Source organism: Pseudorca crassidens, chromosome 20, assembly GCF_039906515.1.
Source record: "Pseudorca crassidens isolate mPseCra1 chromosome 20, mPseCra1.hap1, whole genome shotgun sequence".
In the NCBI taxonomy this organism is placed as follows: Eukaryota; Metazoa; Chordata; class Mammalia; order Artiodactyla; family Delphinidae; genus Pseudorca; species Pseudorca crassidens.
In genome coordinates this window covers 14,923,961-14,941,932 of record NC_090315.1, presented here as the reverse complement: position 1 = coordinate 14,941,932, position 17,972 = coordinate 14,923,961, and the positions used below count along the sequence as shown (strand labels likewise).

At 53.2% G+C, this 17,972-nt stretch overlaps 1 protein-coding gene across 4 annotated transcripts in view; it reads left to right on the top strand.

Annotated features, from left to right (window-relative positions):
• Positions 1-17,972, top strand: part of RYR1 (ryanodine receptor 1) — a 117,656-nt gene that overhangs the window by 34,343 nt on the left and 65,341 nt on the right. For all 4 annotated transcript variants that reach the window (XM_067718094.1, XM_067718093.1, XM_067718091.1 and 1 more), the window contains 20 exons: positions 6-166; positions 827-992; positions 3,020-3,106; positions 3,281-3,507; positions 5,092-5,704; positions 7,234-7,485; positions 7,829-8,029; positions 8,364-8,475; positions 9,723-9,869; positions 11,381-11,654; positions 12,414-12,528; positions 12,614-12,746; positions 13,128-13,222; positions 14,494-14,629; positions 14,876-15,062; positions 15,149-15,257; positions 15,637-15,757; positions 15,850-16,019; positions 17,442-17,662; positions 17,746-17,836. In XM_067718094.1, coding sequence (XP_067574195.1) covers positions 6-166; positions 827-992; positions 3,020-3,106; positions 3,281-3,507; positions 5,092-5,704; positions 7,234-7,485; positions 7,829-8,029; positions 8,364-8,475; positions 9,723-9,869; positions 11,381-11,654; positions 12,414-12,528; positions 12,614-12,746; positions 13,128-13,222; positions 14,494-14,629; positions 14,876-15,062; positions 15,149-15,257; positions 15,637-15,757; positions 15,850-16,019; positions 17,442-17,662; positions 17,746-17,836 — 3,618 coding nt within the window. The remainder of the gene's footprint in view (positions 1-5; positions 167-826; positions 993-3,019; positions 3,107-3,280; positions 3,508-5,091; positions 5,705-7,233; positions 7,486-7,828; positions 8,030-8,363; positions 8,476-9,722; positions 9,870-11,380; positions 11,655-12,413; positions 12,529-12,613; positions 12,747-13,127; positions 13,223-14,493; positions 14,630-14,875; positions 15,063-15,148; positions 15,258-15,636; positions 15,758-15,849; positions 16,020-17,441; positions 17,663-17,745; positions 17,837-17,972) is intronic.

Genomic DNA, 17,972 nt, shown 5'->3' with positions numbered 1-17,972 from the left:
TGCAGTACTATTACTCCGTGAGGGTCTTTGCCGGCCAGGAGCCCAGCTGCGTGTGGGTGGGCTGGGTCACCCCGGACTACCATCAGCACGACATGAACTTCGACCTCAGCAAGGTCCGGGTGGTGACGGTGACCATGGGGGATGAGCAAGGCAACATCCACAGCAGGTGCGGGCAGGGGCGGGGGCCGTGGGAGACCGGAGGTCAGCGCCGGGCACCTCCTCCTCCTTTCCTCCTTTTTTTTTTTTTGCGGTACGTGGGCCTCTCACTGTTGTGGCCTCTCCCGTTGCGGAGCACAGGCTCCGGACGCGCAGGCTCAGCGGCCATGGCTCACGGGCCCAGCCACTCCGCGGCATGTGGGATCTTCCCGGACCGGGGCACGAACCCGCGTCCCCTGCACCTGCAGGCGGACTCTCAGCCACTGCGCCACCAGGGAAGCCCCTCCTCTCTTCCTGCTTGTCTTCCTCCCATGGCTCCTGCTCTGGGTTTTCCCTCCTCCTCTTCGTCCATTTCTTTTCCATTTTCTCCTCCTCTTCCATCTTGCCGTCCTCTTTCTAGTTTACCTCCTTTTTCTATCCTCTCGTCCTGCTCCCCTTCTCCTTCTCCTCGTTCTGGAACCACCCCTTCCCCCCACCAGCTTCTAAGAATTCTAGCTCCGAGGGGCTCAGGGTCTGGGGTGAGGGGTTTCAGCACTCACGTCTGCAGGTGGCGGGCGTTTGGGGGTGGGGCTCTGAGTCATGGTATTCCGGGAGCTCAGGGAAGGGGGCGTCCAGGGTCCAGAGCGCCTTGGCTGGCGATCGGGGCACTGATCACTCCTGTGTCCTCTAGCCTCAAGTGCAGCAACTGCTACATGGTGTGGGGTGGAGACTTCGTGAGCCCCGGGCAGCAGGGCCGGATCAGCCACACGGACCTTGTCATTGGCTGCCTGGTGGACTTGGCCACTGGCCTGATGACCTTTACTGCCAACGGCAAAGAGAGCAACACCTTTTTCCAGGTAAGCCCAGCCCACATTCAGCAACTTAGCAATAGCATCCTCGTGTCTCCGCATCCCGGGACATCCCTCCCAGACACCCTCTGAGGGCAGACCCCAGAGAGACAGGATAAAACAGCCTCAGGACAGGCCAGAGCTGGGAGGTTCCTGGGAGACCACCTAGGTGAACCATTCCTCGAACTGACATCCAGAAAGGGGGAGACAGAGCAGAGCCTTGACCTTGGAGAGAGGTCCATATCCCTCTTGGGCTGGGTGATACCAGTCGCCACCTTTTCACCAATCAGGGCACATCCTGGGATGGGCCAAAATTCTAAGGTGGGATTTTCCTTTTCATCACTTTATTTTGAAAGATTTCAAGCATACAGCAAAATTGAAGGAATTGTATCATGAATGCCCATATACCTACTACCACGAATCTGCTATCCATCCATTAATCCATCTAACTTTATTTATTTTATAAAACTTTATTTTGAATGGAGAATTTTAAAAATGCGCAAAAATAGAACAGCGTAATGAACCTCCATGTCCCCATTACACAGCTCCAACTAGTACCCACTCACGGCTAACCTTGATTCATCTTTATCCACACCCACTGGAGGATTTTGAAGGAAATCCCAGATATCGTATGGTTTGTCTCAGACATATGATACAGTTTGTCTCTTTTCAGTATGTATCTCTAAAAGATAAGGATTCTTTTAAAAAACATAGCTACAATACCACTGTTGTCTTAAAAAAACCCCAAGAATTCTTAGATATCACCAAATATCCAGCCCATGGTCAAACTTCTCTGGTTGTCTCCAAAATGTCTTTTTACTGTTTGTTTGAATCAGAATCTAAATAAGGTGATATGTTTTGGTTGGTTGCTAAGTCCCTTCAGTCTCTTTTCATATGTAGATTTCCCTTCCATTTTTTTCTTTTTTTCCCCTTTGAAATGTATTCACTGAAGAAATCAGCTGTCTGTCTGGTAGAACTTTGCTCCTCAAAGTGTGGTCCCGGGACCAGCAGGCTCTGCATCACCTGGGAGCCTGTTAGAAATGCAGAATCTCAGGCTCTTACCCAGACCTGCCCAATCAGAATCTGATTTTTTTTTTTTAAGAGGGCTTGAATTTTAGCTCAGTTATTTATTTATTTATTTATTTATTTATTTATTTATTTATTTATTTATTTATTTATTTATTTATTTATGGCTGTGTTGGGTCTCCGTTTCTGTGCGAGGGCTTTCTCCAGTTGCGGCGAGCGGGGGCCACTCTTCATCGCGGTGCGCAGGCCTCTCACTGTCGTGGCCTCTCTTGCTGCGGAGCACAGGCTCCAGACGCGCAGGCTCAGCAGTTGTGGCTCACGGGCCTAGTTGCTCCGCGGCATCTGGGATCCTCCCAGACCAGGGCTCGAACCCGTGTCCCCTGCATTAGCAGGCAGATTCTCAACCACTGCGCCACCAGGGAAGCCCCAGAATCTGATTTTTAAAATAAATCTCAGGGCATTCGTGTGCACACTACCATCTGAAGAGTGCTGGCCTAGTTTCCCACAGGCTGAATCTGGCTGGTGCACACCTGTATTTTCTTGTAAACTGGGAGATGGGTCCAGATTAGATTGGATTAGATTCAGGTTTGACAAGACTGCTTCACAGATAGTGGTGTTTGTTGTGCCAGAGCCTGGGTGGGTTTCTCTTCAAAGATCAGAGGGGCTGCAGGGAAAGGCAGTCAGAGGATGCTTTTTGAACTTTGAAGAATAAATAAGTGCTTGGGAGAGAAACAGGAATGGCATTCGTGGGTGGGGGTGGGCACGATGTGCGCAAAGACCCAGACGACAGGTTGCCCTGGGGGAGGGGGAGGAGGTTGGCCTCATTGGATCAGAGGAGGTGCAGCCCGTGAGCCACTTCAGGGCTCTTGCGGAGCCTCCAGCGCCTGAGTTTGGATCTGTAGACGCCAGCAGCATCAGGCTGGGGCAACTGGCTCCCGAGTCGGGGATCCAGAGTCAGTACCACCTCCAGTTCATCTCCTTCCTCACCCTGCCCTCTTCTCCCTTTCCAGGTGGAACCCAATACAAAGCTGTTTCCTGCTGTGTTTGTCCTGCCGACACACCAGAACGTCATCCAGTTTGAGCTGGGGAAGCAGAAGGTCAGGTTGCAGTGATGGGGCGCTAATGGGGGCAGGCTGAGGACAGAGGTGTGGGAGGTCAGGCTGGCAGAGCGGCTGAAGTGGGGGGAGAAATCCGGGAGGTCTTCCTGGAAACAGAGTGGCCGGAGGGAAAGGGTGGGGAATCCTGACACGTGCATCCCCCTGTGTCCCCAGAACATCATGCCGCTGTCGGCCGCCATGTTTCTGAGCGAGCGCAAGAACCCCACCCCACAGTGCCCGCCGCGGCTTGAGGTGCAGATGCTGATGCCCGTGTCGTGGAGCCGCATGCCCAACCACTTCCTGCAGGTGGACACGCGGCGTGCGGGCGAGCGGCTGGGCTGGGCTGTGCAGTGCCAGGAGCCGCTGACCATGATGGCGCTGCACATCCCCGAGGAGAACCGGTCAGGGACAGCCCCGGCGCCCAGGGGTGGGGCGGATACTGCAAGCGCTCTGGGGTCTGGATCCCACCCGGTGCCCCTCCCCACTACCCCGGAAGCCCCGGACCTACCTTACCATCCCCAGATAACACTCCAGGGGGCTCTAAGTCCCTTTCAGCAGGCTCAGACCCACCTCAGGGGACCCAGACTCAGCCCAGGCATCCCCAGCTAACACCCCAGTGGACTCCAGACTCACCTACGGGGCTCCAAACCCATCGCAGGGAGTCCAGATCCACAGCAAGGAGACCACACAGCATCCCAGGGGCCTCAAGTGCACCTCAGAGGGTCTTGCACATTATTCAGAGAGGCCTGGAGGCGCCCCAGGTTCTCTTGGACATACCCAGGAGACTTTAGAGGTATCCCTTGGAGATACCTAACCCGCTCCAGGGGACCCAGGCACACCGGGCTAAAGAGTATTCACATGGATGACAGGAAAGCTTTTAAGGACTCTAAATGTGGCCAGGATCCCAGACTCACCGGAGGAAGAGGCTTCATCTTTCCTTTATTCACTGATTCGACAGATAGCTCTGAGCTCCTCCTGTGTGACAGCAGAATTCTAGCCTGGAGACACCAAACTCTTGTGAACGGACATTCTAGTAATGCTCTTGTATAACTCAGGGGACTCAGACCTGCCCAGGAGGACTCAGAGCCATCCCCAGGGGCCTCAGACGCACCCATTTATTCATTTGTTCCTACAACAAATATTTATTGAGCACATACTATTTGCTAAGTCCTTTATTTATTTATTTATTTATTTATTTATTTTTGGCTGTGTTGGGTCTTCGTTGCTGCACGTGGGCTTTCTGTAGTTGCAGCGAGTGGGGGCGACTCTTCGTTGCGCTGCGCAGGCTTCTCATTGCGGTGGCTTCTCTTGTTGCGGAGCACGGGTTCCAGGCGCACGGGCTTCAGTAGTTGTGGCACACGGGCTCAGTAGTTGTGGCTCGTGGGCTCTAGAGCACAGTCTGGGTAGTTGTGGTGCACTCACTTAGTTGCTCTGCGGCATGTGGGATCTTCCCGGACCAGGGCTCCAACCCATGTTCCCTGCACTGGCAGGTGGATTCTTAACCACTGCGCCACCAGGGAAGCCTGCTAAGTCCTTTTTAGGTGCTGGGAATATAGCAAACAAACAAACAAAAGAGGCAGAAATGTCCTGCACTGGCGGAGTTTACATTCTGTTGGTGCTCAAATATAACCAGGGTACTCAGACCTGCCAGAGCGGGATTCAGACCCAACCTGGGATCCTAGATACATCTCAGGGTCACCAGATATTTCCCATGGACTCTTAGATCCCCAGAGTACCAGACCATCCCATGGAACCCGGATATATGTCAGGGAGCCCTCAGACCACTGAGTGACTTCCAGAACCATTAAAAGACTCCTAGACTCAGCTCCACAGACCTCACAGAAACTTGACCCAGCAGAACACTGGGATTCGCTGCTGGGGCCACCAACACTCCCCTGAGCACCTCTTTGCCTCTCTGCGGTCTGTGTCTGTCTCCCACCTCCTCTGCCTGCTGAGTCCCTGAATGTGGCCCATCTCCACTGCAGATGCATGGACATCCTGGAGCTGTCGGAGCGCTTGGACCTGCAGCGCTTCCACTCGCACACCCTCCGCCTCTACTGCGCCGTGTGCGCCCTGGGCAACAACCGCGTGGCACATGCTCTGTGCAGCCACGTGGACCAGGCACAGCTGCTGCACGCCCTGGAAGACGCGCATCTGCCTGGCCCCCTGCGTGCAGGCTACTACGACCTCCTCATCAGCATCCATCTCGAGAGTGCCTGCCGCAGCCGCCGCTCCATGCTCTCTGAGTACATTGTGCCCCTCACTCCTGAGACCCGTGCCATCACCCTCTTCCCGCCTGGAAAAAGGGCAGATAATGGTCCCCGCCGCTACAGCCTTCCTGGTGTCGGCGTCACCACCTCGCTGCGGCCTCCACACCATTTCTTAGCTCCCTGTTTTGTGGCTGCCCTGCCAGCTGCTGGGGCGGCAGAAGCTCCATCCCGTCTCAGCCCCAGCATCCCTCTGGAGGCTCTTCGGGACAAAGCACTAAGAATGCTGGGGGAGGCAGTGCGAGACGGTGGGCAGCACGCACGCGACCCTGTCGGGGGCTCCGTGGAGTTCCAGTTTGTGCCCGTGCTCAAGCTTGTGTCCACCCTGCTGGTAATGGCTTCCTCCTGCTTCCCTCTGGCCTGTTCTTTCACATTCCAAATCATCCATCCATCTGTACATACATACCTCCATATGTTCCCCTCCCATTTATACATCCAGCTACCCATTCATCTCTCTGTCCATATACCCTTCACCTTCCAACTTATCCTTCTGTCATCTGCTCATTCACTTTTCCTTCCATCCATTCGTCTGCCATCTATTCATCTGTTTAGTAATCACTTCCTTCTTTCCATTCATCCATCCAACCAACCGTCATTCATCCATCCTCCACCAGCCTTTCCATCCATCCACCTATTCATTCAAACATACCCCCATCTTTCCATCCAAATGTTCCTCATCTATTTATCCTTCCAGTCTCCACCCAATTATCCATCCATCCATCCATGTATCCATCTAACTTTCAATCTAGTTGTCCATTCATTCACACATCATCACATCCACCGTTTCATCTATTCATCCGTCCCCCTACCCATTTATTTATTAATCTATCTTTCCCTTCATGCATTCAACCATCAGCCTCCTTCCACCTGTGCATCCGTTCATCCACCCATCCACAGATTCACCCATTTCTCCATCTTCCACCTATCTGTCCATCAATCCATGCATCTCTCTATCCATATATATTAAGACCCATACACGTACCCACAAATCCATCCAACCATCTACACCCTTTAATTCACCCATTCTCCATCCTTCTACCCCTTCTTCATTTCATGTACCCTTTCATTCACATGCCCATCTAATGACTCATCCATATATCCATCCATCCATCCAATTTTTCATACGCAAACCTATCCACCCATCCACATATCCATCCTACCCTGGTGCCTGGTTAGTTACCCATTTATCTATTTGCCCATCCACTCATTTACTTGCTTATGCATCTGTCAAACCATCTGTCCACCCACCTATCTATACATCATTTATCCTGTCATCCATCTACCCACCATCTCTTCTTCCACCTTTACCTTCATCTCTCAGTTCATTATCCACCCATCCATCCATCTCCCCATCAAACCTCTACTATTCCGTTTATTAATTCATCCACCCAGTCACCCAGTCCTCCCCCCCGTTCATTCATCTCTCTCTCTTTCCCCACTATTTTTCCCTTTTATCTACCTACTCTCCTTGCATCTGATAGCATCTTCATTATGTTGACTGAGAGCTAGCATATGCTGGGAGCTATGAGGGCCTCAGGTATAGGGTGTGTCCTGTTACAGAGTAACAAATGCTCAAGCTTGGGAAAAAGGACACTTCTTGTGAAGGGAGAGGTGCGCATGTTTGGCTATGTAGTCTGGGCCACGTACGTGGGACACAGGGTGTGGATCTGGGGGGATCTTAAGGAGGATGGATGGCAGGGCGGGGGTGGGGTGCCATTCCTGCTTGTAAGAGGAGCTGTATACAGCCAAGGCAGGAATGAATCTGGCCTGTGCGGGAGAAACAGATCTGGGGAGTGAGGCTGGGTCTTGATTATGGAAGCCTTGCAGGCCACAGTGACAGACCCGGGCTTTGTCCCGTAGGTGATGGGTATCTTTGGCGATGAGGATGTGAAACAGATCTTAAAGATGATTGAGCCTGAAGTGTTCACCGAGGAAGAGGAGGACGAGGAGGACGAGGAGGACGAGGAGGAGAAGGAGGAGGACGAGGAGGAAGAGGCACAGGAGAAGGAAGATGCAGAACAAGAGGAAGAGGAGGCGGCAGAAGGGGACAAAGAAGAAGACTTGGAGGAGGGGCTGCTGCAGATGAAGCTGCCGGAGTCTGTTAAGTTACAGGTGGGCTGATTCTTCCTGTTTTCCAGCCTCCCTCCCTCTGGGCTAGGACACACAGGGTCTGGTGGGGCTTGAGTGCGGACTTTGTCCCAAGGCCCTGGGGAGCTGTGGAAGGGCATAAAGTGGTGGAGTGCTGCTGGCTTTGAATGAGCTATCTGGTTTCCATGTGGGAGGTGAATTAGAGGGATGAGACCGTGGAGATGGCCGGCTTGAGGATCCAGGCAGGAGACAGTGGTGGCTCGACCAGAGCAGGGCTATGGAGTGGGGAGAGAAAGCAAGAAAAGTTTCAAGGAAGTCCTGACGGTCTCACCACCATCCCTCCTACTGCATGGCTGTCATCCCACAGATGTGTCACCTGCTGGAGTATTTCTGTGACCAAGAGCTGCAGCACCGTGTAGAGTCTCTTGCAGCCTTTGCAGAGCGCTACGTGGACAAGCTCCAGGCCAACCAGAGGGACCGCTACAGCATCCTTGTGAAAGCCTTCACCATGACTGCAGCTGAGACTGCCCGACGTACTCGCGAGTTCCGCTCCCCACCCCAGGAGCAGGTCCTCTGACCCCTGACCCCAGCTGGCCTTACTGTCTAAACCCAACCTCAACCTCTCCCCTTACTCTGATCACTGACGATACTCACTTAACCTCTAAATCTGAGCTTGACCTCTGACCCTATCCATATACTTATCTGTTACTCTTCTACCTCTCTCTGAACCAGACTTCTGAGTCACCACAGACTGACCCTGACTCCTTTCGAACATTTAGTCGCCCAGATATTCTTCGCTAATGACCTTAGACAGGAACTCACGATAGGGTCTTTGATCCTTGACTTCAGAGTTCCTGCTCTGGGGTCTCTGACCCTCATTCTAATCTTTGACCTTCCCCTAGATCAACATGCTATTGCAGTTCAAAGATGCTGACGACGAGGAAGATTGTCCTGTCCCTGAAGAGATCCGACAGGATTTGCTCGAATTTCATCAAGACCTGCTGACACACTGTGGTAAGAGAGGAGATCAGAGAATCCTCCTCCCAAACTTGCTCTTGAGACCTGTCTTGAAGTTTTCCTGATCTTAAATATCTACAGTATTCGTGCAGTACCTGTTGGTAAAATGAATGAGTGACTGAATGAATGAACATGTCAGTGAACAGGTAGATGATGAGTGGAAGGATATGTTTATGTGGGTATTTGGGTGGATGTATATGTGGACACATGGCTGTAGCTATAGCTGGATGGAAGAGTGTGTGAACTGATGGAGAGAAGGATGGCCAAATAAAGAAATGCGTGAAGAGACGGCTGACTGGTTGGATGAATGAAAAGAAGGATGGCTGGAGGGGTGGATGGCTGACCTCTATTTTTTCTCATAAGTCAGCTGATAATCTTACTAAGATTTTCTTATATGTGATGAGTCATTTTTCCCTGGCTGGCTTTCAAGATTTCTCTTTACCTTTGCCTTTAGGCAGTTTGAGTATGATCTATCTAGGTGTGGAGCTCAATGAATTTATCCTACTTGAGCTGTTTTTGGTTTTTGCCGCACCATGAGGTTTGTGGGATCTCAGTTCCCCAACAAGGGATCGAACCCAGGCCACGGCAGTGAAAGCCAGGAACCCTAACCCCTAGGCCACCTAGTTTCTTGGATGTGTAGATTAATATTTTTCATCAAATTTGGGACTTTGAGGCCATTATTTTTCCAAATATTTTTCTGCTCCTTCCTCATCTCTCCTCCTAGGACTCCCATTATGCATCTGTTGGTACACTAGATGGTGTCCCACAGGTCTCTGAGGCTCTGTTAGTTTTTCTTCAGACTGGATAACCTCTGTTGTTCTACCTTCAAGTTCATTGATTCTTTCTCCTACCAGCTCAAGTATGCTGTTGTACCCCTCTGGTGTTTTTTAAATGTCAGTTTTTGTACTTTTCAACTCTGTATGGTTATTTTGTATATTATCTACCTCTATTAATATTCTCTGTTTGATGAGTCATTGCCATCATAATTCTCTTTAATACTTTAGACTTGGTTTCCTTTAGCTCTTTGAAGATACTTGCAATAGTTGATTTAAAAGACAAATGATTCAAGGAATGAATAAATGAACAAACATGAACATATAAAGAAACAAATGGAACCCCCCGTGAATGCACACATGAATGAGAAATGAGTGAGTGAACACATGAATGAATAAAGAAGGAAATGATAGAGCAGATGAATAAGGAAACGGATGAATGACACGCTCTCTCTTCTTGACCACCTCCAGGAATTCAGCTGGCGGGGGAGGAGGAAGAACCAGAGGAAGAAGCCACCCTGGGCAGCCGCCTGATGAGCCTGTTGGAGAAGGTACGGCTGCTGAAGAAGAAGGAGGAGAAACCGGAGGAGGAGCCACCTGCTGAGGAGCACAAACCCCGTGAGGACCGGGGCCACCAGGGATGGCACAGGGGTGGGCCAAGCAGCCCTGCGCTTGGGGAGTTTCTGGGTCCAAGACAGGCCACCAGGAGTAGCCCAAGGGACGGGTGGATGGGTATTAATGAGAGAGGAGGAGTGGAGAGAGGGGTGAGAGGGGAGGCATGCTGGAGGCGTGGCCCCGAAGTTGGGGCTGCACAGTGTGTGTGTTGGAACAGTGTGGTGCATGGCGGCCAGAGCAGAGGCATACATCCAACCTTGGGATGGGGCATCTCCTGCACCACCATGGCTTCCACGTACTTGTGGCTTTTCTTTGTTTTTCCCTTATTTCTTGGTGAAATGATTCCTATGCTGAGGGCTTAGGAAAGCAGTCGTGATAAATGTTGGGCCCATGGGTCATTAGGCAAACTAGATATTAACACCATATAACAAGGAGAGAGTCCCTAACATTGGTGGAGGGTTTATTCTATAACATTCAAGAAATTTTATTGGGCCAACTCCGGGCCAGGCACTGTTGGTAGGGCCAGGGAACGTAATAGGGGGAGAGTCAAAGTCCCTGCCTTCAAGGAGTTTAGAATATTACAAAAGATACCAATATACATAAACCATAATGTCAGATGGCCACACATATTAAGAGGAAAACTAAAGCTGAGTGAGAGGAGAGAGAGGGACAAAGATGGAGAGGTTGGAGTGGGGGAGTGAGGTATGCAAAGATCTGGGGAAAGATGATTGGTACAGATGGAACAGCCAGTGCAAAGGCCCTGAGGCAGGAAGATGCTTGGTGCGTTTAGAGACCAGTCTGGCTGGAGCAGAGTGAGCCGGAGGAGAGGTACAGAATATGAAGTCAGAAGTGATGGGTCCAGATCGTGTAGAGAAGATGGAAGGAAGGTAGGACATGTCACAGGTCATGAATTGACACCATCATTCAGTGCCAGTGCAGGAAGGTTTCTCCTGACCCTGAGACACAGGAGACATCTGTCTTCTCTCCCAGAAATCCTGGGAAGAAAAAGGGTTGGGAGAGAAAGAGAGACAGGGAGAGAAATGGATGCTGGATATAGAAGAGGAGAGTCCTGGGGACATCGCCAGGGAAAATAAAAAGAGTTCATTTTTGACATAATTTTCAGATGACACCAAAGTCTTCACAGTTTTTCTTTGTGTCTGTTGTCTCCCATGATGAAAAATCAGCAGTGTTTTTACAGAACAAATGGAATTACCACTTGCACTTTCAAAGGCGCTCAGAATAACGCTCTGGTACTTTGCAGTGATACAAATGCTTTTTCCTCCTAAAGCTTTTAGGGGGGCACTTACGGTCTGGGTATGGGGTGAAGAGGATAGGGAGACTCCTAGAGCCACAGAGCAAAATCTGCCAGAATCCGCCCCCTCCTGGCAGGGGGAGGGCGGGGGGTGGGTGGTTAGTAACTGAGAAGCCCTCTGGAAAGAGGGGCGCCCTCTGTACCGTTTTCGCTCAAGGCCCTGGCCAGGAAGAGTGTTCCTACCCTTGTGTCCCCTTCCCAGAGTCGCTGCAGGAGCTGGTGTCCCACACAGTGGTGCGTTGGGCCCATGAGGACTTCGTGCAGAGCCCCGAGCTGGTACGGGCCATGTTCAGCCTCCTGCACCGGCAGTACGATGGGCTCGGGGAGCTGCTGCGTGCCCTGCCCCGGGCGTATACTATCTCACCCTCCTCCGTGGAGGACACCATGAGCCTGCTTGAGTGCCTTGGCCAGATCCGGTCCCTGCTCATCGTGCAGATGGGCCTCCAGGAGGAAAACCTCATGATCCAGAGCATTGGGTGAGGCCCCGCCCCTCCCCTGACGCTGCACGTCCCCGGGGAAGGGAGGGGAGACCTTCCGGCTCAAGCTTGTCCACCGGCTCACGTCCTCTGGACGCAATAATGTGTCCTTCCCTACTTCTGCTCCATCCTCAGGGGGGTGTGCTCCTCCCAGCAGCTAGCCCATCTCCCTAGGTAATGTCCACCCCCCCCCACCCCGTTACCTCTCCACCCACCCCTGGGTAACAGCTCCTGCTCACCTGTGACTCTTGGCTCAAGATGTACCCTCTTTGAACTTCGGTTTCTTCATCTCTAAACTGGGGAAGAGCCGCGCTTATCTTGAAGAGTTGTGGTGCGGCTTCAGTGAGCTCATGTAGCGGTAATAACAGTAATAATAATTATGATAACAATAGTCTTGAGCACTCAGTGCCAAGTGAGCCTCATTCATTCACTCAGCAAACATCTATTGAGCACCTACTGTGTGCCAGGCCCTTTCTAGGCACTTGGGGTTACAACATGCAACATGATAGAGATCTCCGCCCCAGGGGAGCCCACCTTGGACCCTCTGGTTTCCTTGTCTGTGAAAGAGGGATAATTTTAGTTCCCGCCTCCCAGAGTGGACATAAGGATTGAATGAGTTCAGATCTGTAAAGGGAGCGGTGCCGGGCACAGACTAGGAGTTCAGGAAATGTTAACTTTTACCACAGTGGTGGTGATGGCTCCTGCAAGGGTCTGGAGGCTCTCCCTGGACTTGCCTCCACGCACTCTACCTGTCCACAGGAACATCATGAACAACAAAGTCTTCTACCAACACCCGAACCTGATGCGGGCGCTGGGCATGCATGAGACAGTCATGGAGGTCATGGTGAATGTCCTTGGGGGTGGCGAATCCAAGGTAAGGGGGCTGCGTGGGCCGGCGAGCTCAGGGGAGGGGGCCCCGGAGGGCAGGCACTGACCACCAGCCCACCCTGCTTGCCCAGGAGATCCGCTTCCCCAAGATGGTGACCAGCTGCTGCCGCTTCCTCTGCTACTTCTGCCGCATCAGCCGGCAGAACCAGCGCTCCATGTTTGACCACCTGAGCTACCTGCTGGAGAACAGCGGCATTGGCCTGGGTGAGGAACCCCGAGCCCACTCCTGGCGGTCCACCCAGGCTGGCCCCACTCTCCGCTGGCTCACTTAGTCATTTAACAAATACTCACTCTTAACTCACCCTGGATCTGGACCTGTAATGAGAAGTGCTGGGGATACCCAGACAGCCCTGGCCCTGGCCCTAATGGGGTTCACAGTGGAGTCGGGTAGACAAACCCATCCCAGACAGTGTCAGCCTGGACTGGTCAGGCCTGGGATGGAGAAGCACAGTCAGAGGAGGCACCTGACCCAGGCTGGAAAAGGGGTGGTCAAGGAGGGCTTCCTGGAGGAGGTGAGGCAAGCAAAAGTGAGACAGTCAGCTAGGCACCTCCGAAGAGCATTCTCACTGCCTCTCACCCCGACAGGCATGCAGGGCTCCACGCCCCTGGATGTGGCAGCTGCCTCCGTCATCGACAACAACGAGCTGGCCTTGGCATTGCAGGAGCAGGATCTGGAGAAGGTGTGGAGGGAGAAGGCCTGGCCCATACCTGGCCGCTTGGGGCACCTGCTGATTTGGGTCCCACTCTATGAGTGCCATTGTGCATGGTCCAGAACTGAATCAGAAGGGGAATAATTTGCAGCAAAGGGACAGGACCCAGTCACTCGCTCACAGGGCTGAGTGAAAATCCACACCCACCCTCCCCAGCCACGTGGGCTTGGCACGTTTCTTGGCCCTCTGTGCTCCCTGCTTCTGCGTGTAGCAGTGAAAGGCATGGGCTCTGGATCTCAGCAACTTAGATTCAACTCCCCGCCCCTACTCCCAGCCCCACTCTCTTGCTCTGTGGCCTTGGACAAGTGGCTTAAATTCTCCAGGCCTCCATCTCCTTATTTGTAGAATGAATATAATAGAAACAATTTCGTACAGTTGTTCTGAGGATTACATAAGTTAACTCACGAAAGCATTTACAAAGCAGTAAGCACTCTCTAACAGTTGTCTACTATTATAGTATTATTTATTTAACAAATGTTTTTGAGCATCTACTATGTGTCAGGACCCATCCAAGGCAGCAGGCGTATGACAGTGATTGAGAGTCAAAAATCCTTGTCCTTGTGAAGCTGACATTCTAGTTGGGAGGAGGGACACTAAACAAGATGAAGAAGTAAAATATGTGGTGTATTAGCTAGTGACGAGTGTTAAGGAGGAGAAAACGTGAGCAAGGGAGAGAAATGTCAAGTGTCGGGAGGGTGTCTGAGTTTAGACACAAGTGGTCAGAGAAAGCCTCACTGAGAAAGTGACCTTCAGGTAAAGCTCTGAAGGAGATGGGGGCCATATGGACGTGAGGGGGAAGAGCATTCCAAGCTGGGAAGCAGCCAGTGCAAAGGCCCTGAGGCAGGAGTGAACCTGATGAGTCTGAGGAACGGCAGAGAGAGCAGTGTGCTTGGAGCAGAGGGAGACAGGGTGAGTGCTAGGATGTGAGGGCAGGGAGTTGACAAGGGCAGATTGTGTGGAGGGTCTGTGGGCCACAGCGAGGGCTCTGGCTTTAGCCCTAAGTGAGACAGTAGGGGTCTCTCTGACTGTGTGGGGGACAGACTAGGGGTTGAAGGGAACAGTGAGCCCAGGGAGGAGGTGGCTGCGATGGTCCAGGTGGGAGATGATGGTGGAGGATGAGGGTTATTGTTTGCTGAGGGATCCAAATTGGATTGCGGAGCTCCAGGGATGGGCAAGGACTTGAGCCTCGGGGAGGAAGGTGGTGTGGGTATAGGCTCTGGCTGAGCCTCCTGTGCCCCCAGGTGGTGTCCTACCTGGCAGGCTGTGGCCTCCAAAGCTGCCCCATCCTCCTGGCCAAAGGGTACCCAGACATCGGCTGGAACCCCTGCGGCGGCGAGCGCTACCTGGACTTCCTGCGCTTTGCCGTCTTCGTCAACGGTGAGGCAAGGGGTGGCGGTAACAGGGCGGGAGGCTGGGGGTCACTGGCCAAAGCCTCCCTCGGGTGTGGCCCACATCCTGGGCCACAGGCCTGGCCTGGGCAGGGATGCCTCCAAGTGGGCGCGGGGCAGGGTCTGGAGGTCAACGGGGGCCTGACGTTCACCCCTGAGGTGCCAGGTCAGGGGCTGTCCAGGGAGGGACCCTGGGCAGTGGCTCATGAGGCCTCCTGACCCCGCGAGCCGCCAGGTGAGAGCGTGGAGGAGAATGCCAATGTGGTGGTGCGTCTGCTGATCCGCAAGCCTGAGTGCTTTGGGCCTGCCCTGCGGGGCGAGGGCAGCTCGGGGCTGCTGGCCACCATCGAAGAGGCCATCCGCATCTCCGAGGACCCCGCGAGGGATGGCCCAGGAGTCCGCAGGGACCGGCGGCGTGAGCTGTGAGTCTCCTGCCCCTTCCTCAACAGAACCACCACCCTCCCCGAGCCCCTCACTGCCTCCTCACACCACCCGCCTTCCCCTGCAGCTTCGGGGAGGAGCCCCCCGAGGAAAACCGGGTGCACCTTGGACATGCCATCATGTCCTTCTACGCTGCCTTGATCGACCTGCTGGGACGCTGTGCACCGGAGATGCATGTGAGACCTGAAGGCTGGGCTGGGGGGCGGGCACAGCCAACCTTGAACCTCTTCATTCAGACAGTCAGCAACATTGATTTAGCTCTTGCTATGCGTGTGGTCCTGGGCTAGGCAATGCCGGGGACACACCAGTGGCTGAGAGAGCCCCTGGCCCCGCTCTCACAGAGCTCTCAGTCCAGTGCGCGAGATCAGGCAATGAAAGCCAGTGGTAGTCAGGGCTGCAGGGAGAAGCACAGGCAGAGGGGTCAGGGCTGGGAATTCTAGAGTTAGCCCCACGAGACGGAGTCTTTACCTGCCAGTGGGTTGGGAAGGGGTGGAATGGGGGAATGACCATATGGGGCAGGGGGTGCCTGATGACATGCCCACCTCCCCTCTCCAGCTAATCGAAGCCGGCAAAGGCGAGGCCCTGCGGATCCGCGCCATCCTGCGCTCCCTCGTGCCCCTGGATGACCTCGTGGGCATCATCAGCCTCCCACTGCAGATCCCCACCCTGGGCAAAGGTGCGGAGGGGCGGGACTCAGCAAGGGAGTGATGCTGGGGAGGAAGCAGAGGGGCCCCAAGGGCAGCCCTGACCCCGCTCTCTTGCCCACAGATGGGGCACTGGTACAGCCAAAGATGTCGGCATCCTTTGTGCCGGACCACAAGGCGTCGATGGTGCTCTTCCTGGACCGCGTGTATGGCATCGAGAACCAGGAGTTCTTGCTGCATGTGCTAGATGTGGGTTTCCTGCCCGACATGCGGGCGGCCGCCTCGCTGGACACGGTGAGCAGTCTGGCCACTCTCCCGGCCTCCAGAGTGGGATGTGTCATGGGAATAGTGGCAGCACTTTTGTTTGTTCTGAACTTGTGTACATATCATAATCCTCCCTCCCCCACCATCAAGATAGAAAACAAAAACCAAGAAAAACTCTTGAGTTCTGGGAAAGGGTGGGTGGAAATCTCCAACACCTCAGGTTATAAAAAAGAATTCTCAGTGATGGCTCAGCACCGTGGAGATACAAAGACCCGTGCACAACAACAAGAACAATAATAACAGAAGGTGACAATGCCAAGTTAAGATGAAGACTGATAACTCACCATTGGTTTGGCCAAATGGGGGAAGCAGTTTCAGTGAGGTGGTGGGGCTAAAGCCTTATGGGAAAGGGTTTAGGAGAGCCTGGGAGGACTTCCCTGGCAGTCCAGTGGTTAAGACTCCACGCTTCCACTGCAGGGGGCGCAGTGGAAGTTTGCCCTCTGGTCAGGGAACGAAGAGCCCATATGCCATGCGGTGCAGCCAAAAAAAAAATAAACAGAGAGAGAGAGAGCCCCTCTCAGAGAGAGGCTGAGAGGTGAGGTATTGGAGACAGCGAGTGTTGACAGTCTACACAAGCTGGTGACAGAAGAGGCAGGGAAATGGCGATGTGCTGGCTGGGTGAACTTGGTCAAGAGAAGGCTCTTCTTAAGATGGGAGAAATGACTGTTCCCTATTGGGAAAGGGAACCCCGGAACTTGAATCTATAACTACCAGTTTATCAGAAATACAGGGGGCAGAGGAACAAGTTAACTGACACCACTGGGAAGCGACCAACCAAGGCCAAAATGTAGGAAATTCCTTTGGACCCATGACTCAGTTTCTTCAGCAGATAAATAGCCTTAAAAGTGGGGGAGGAAAAGGAACAGTTGCTGATGGAGAGACCTGTCAGCCAAGTACAGTATGGGGGTCTTCCTGGGGCCCTGATCCAAACAATCGCAGCTAAATGCAAAGCCATTTTTGAGACAATTAGAGAAAGCTGATCATGATTATTAAGAGATTTCGTTAATTCTGTAAGGTGTGATAATGGCAGCATGGAATGTTAAATAGAAGTATTGATACTTGTCTGAATGGAGATACATATTGAAGTATCTTTGGATAAAATGATATATGGCTGGGGGTTGCATGAAATATTACAGGAAAAAAGGCGAGGGTAGAGAGGAAAAGCATGCAGAAGGTGGGTGTCTGCAGAACAGCCTAATCTGGGTAATGAGGGTTCATTCATTGGCTCCTGGACTTTTGCGTGTATTTGAAATTTTGCATAGTCCAAAGTACTAAGGGTAGTGGAGTCTGGGAGAAGAAGTTTTCAGGGGAAGATCAGAAGAAGGCCGGGTCGTTTGCCCAGAGTTATCCTGGGCGGGTGTCAGGGCTTGATGTCCCCACCCTGCGCCCCAGGCCACTTTCAGCACCACGGAGATGGCGCTAGCGCTGAACCGTTACCTGTGCCTGGCGGTGCTGCCGCTCATCACCAAGTGTGCGCCCCTCTTTGCGGGAACCGAGCATCGCGCCATCATGGTGGACTCCATGCTTCACACGGTGTACCGCCTGTCCCGCGGCCGATCGCTCACCAAGGCGCAGCGCGACGTCATCGAGGAATGCCTGATGGCGCTCTGCAGGTGGGGCGGGACACTGGTGGGCGGGGCTACGGGTGGGGCGGGCCTCAGGGTGAGATAACCCCGCCCCGTGCATGTCCCCGCAGGTACATCCGCCCGTCCATGCTGCAGCACCTGCTGCGGCGCCTGGTGTTCGACGTGCCCATCCTTAACGAGTTCGCCAAGATGCCGCTCAAGGTGAGGGCAAGCCCTCTTCAGCTTGCGTATTTCCATGCTCCACCCACCAGCTTGCTCCACCCACCGGCTTGCTCCGCCCTCGGACTATGGGGCTCATTTGTATCACACCGCCTAGGCCAGTTAACCTGAAAACGCG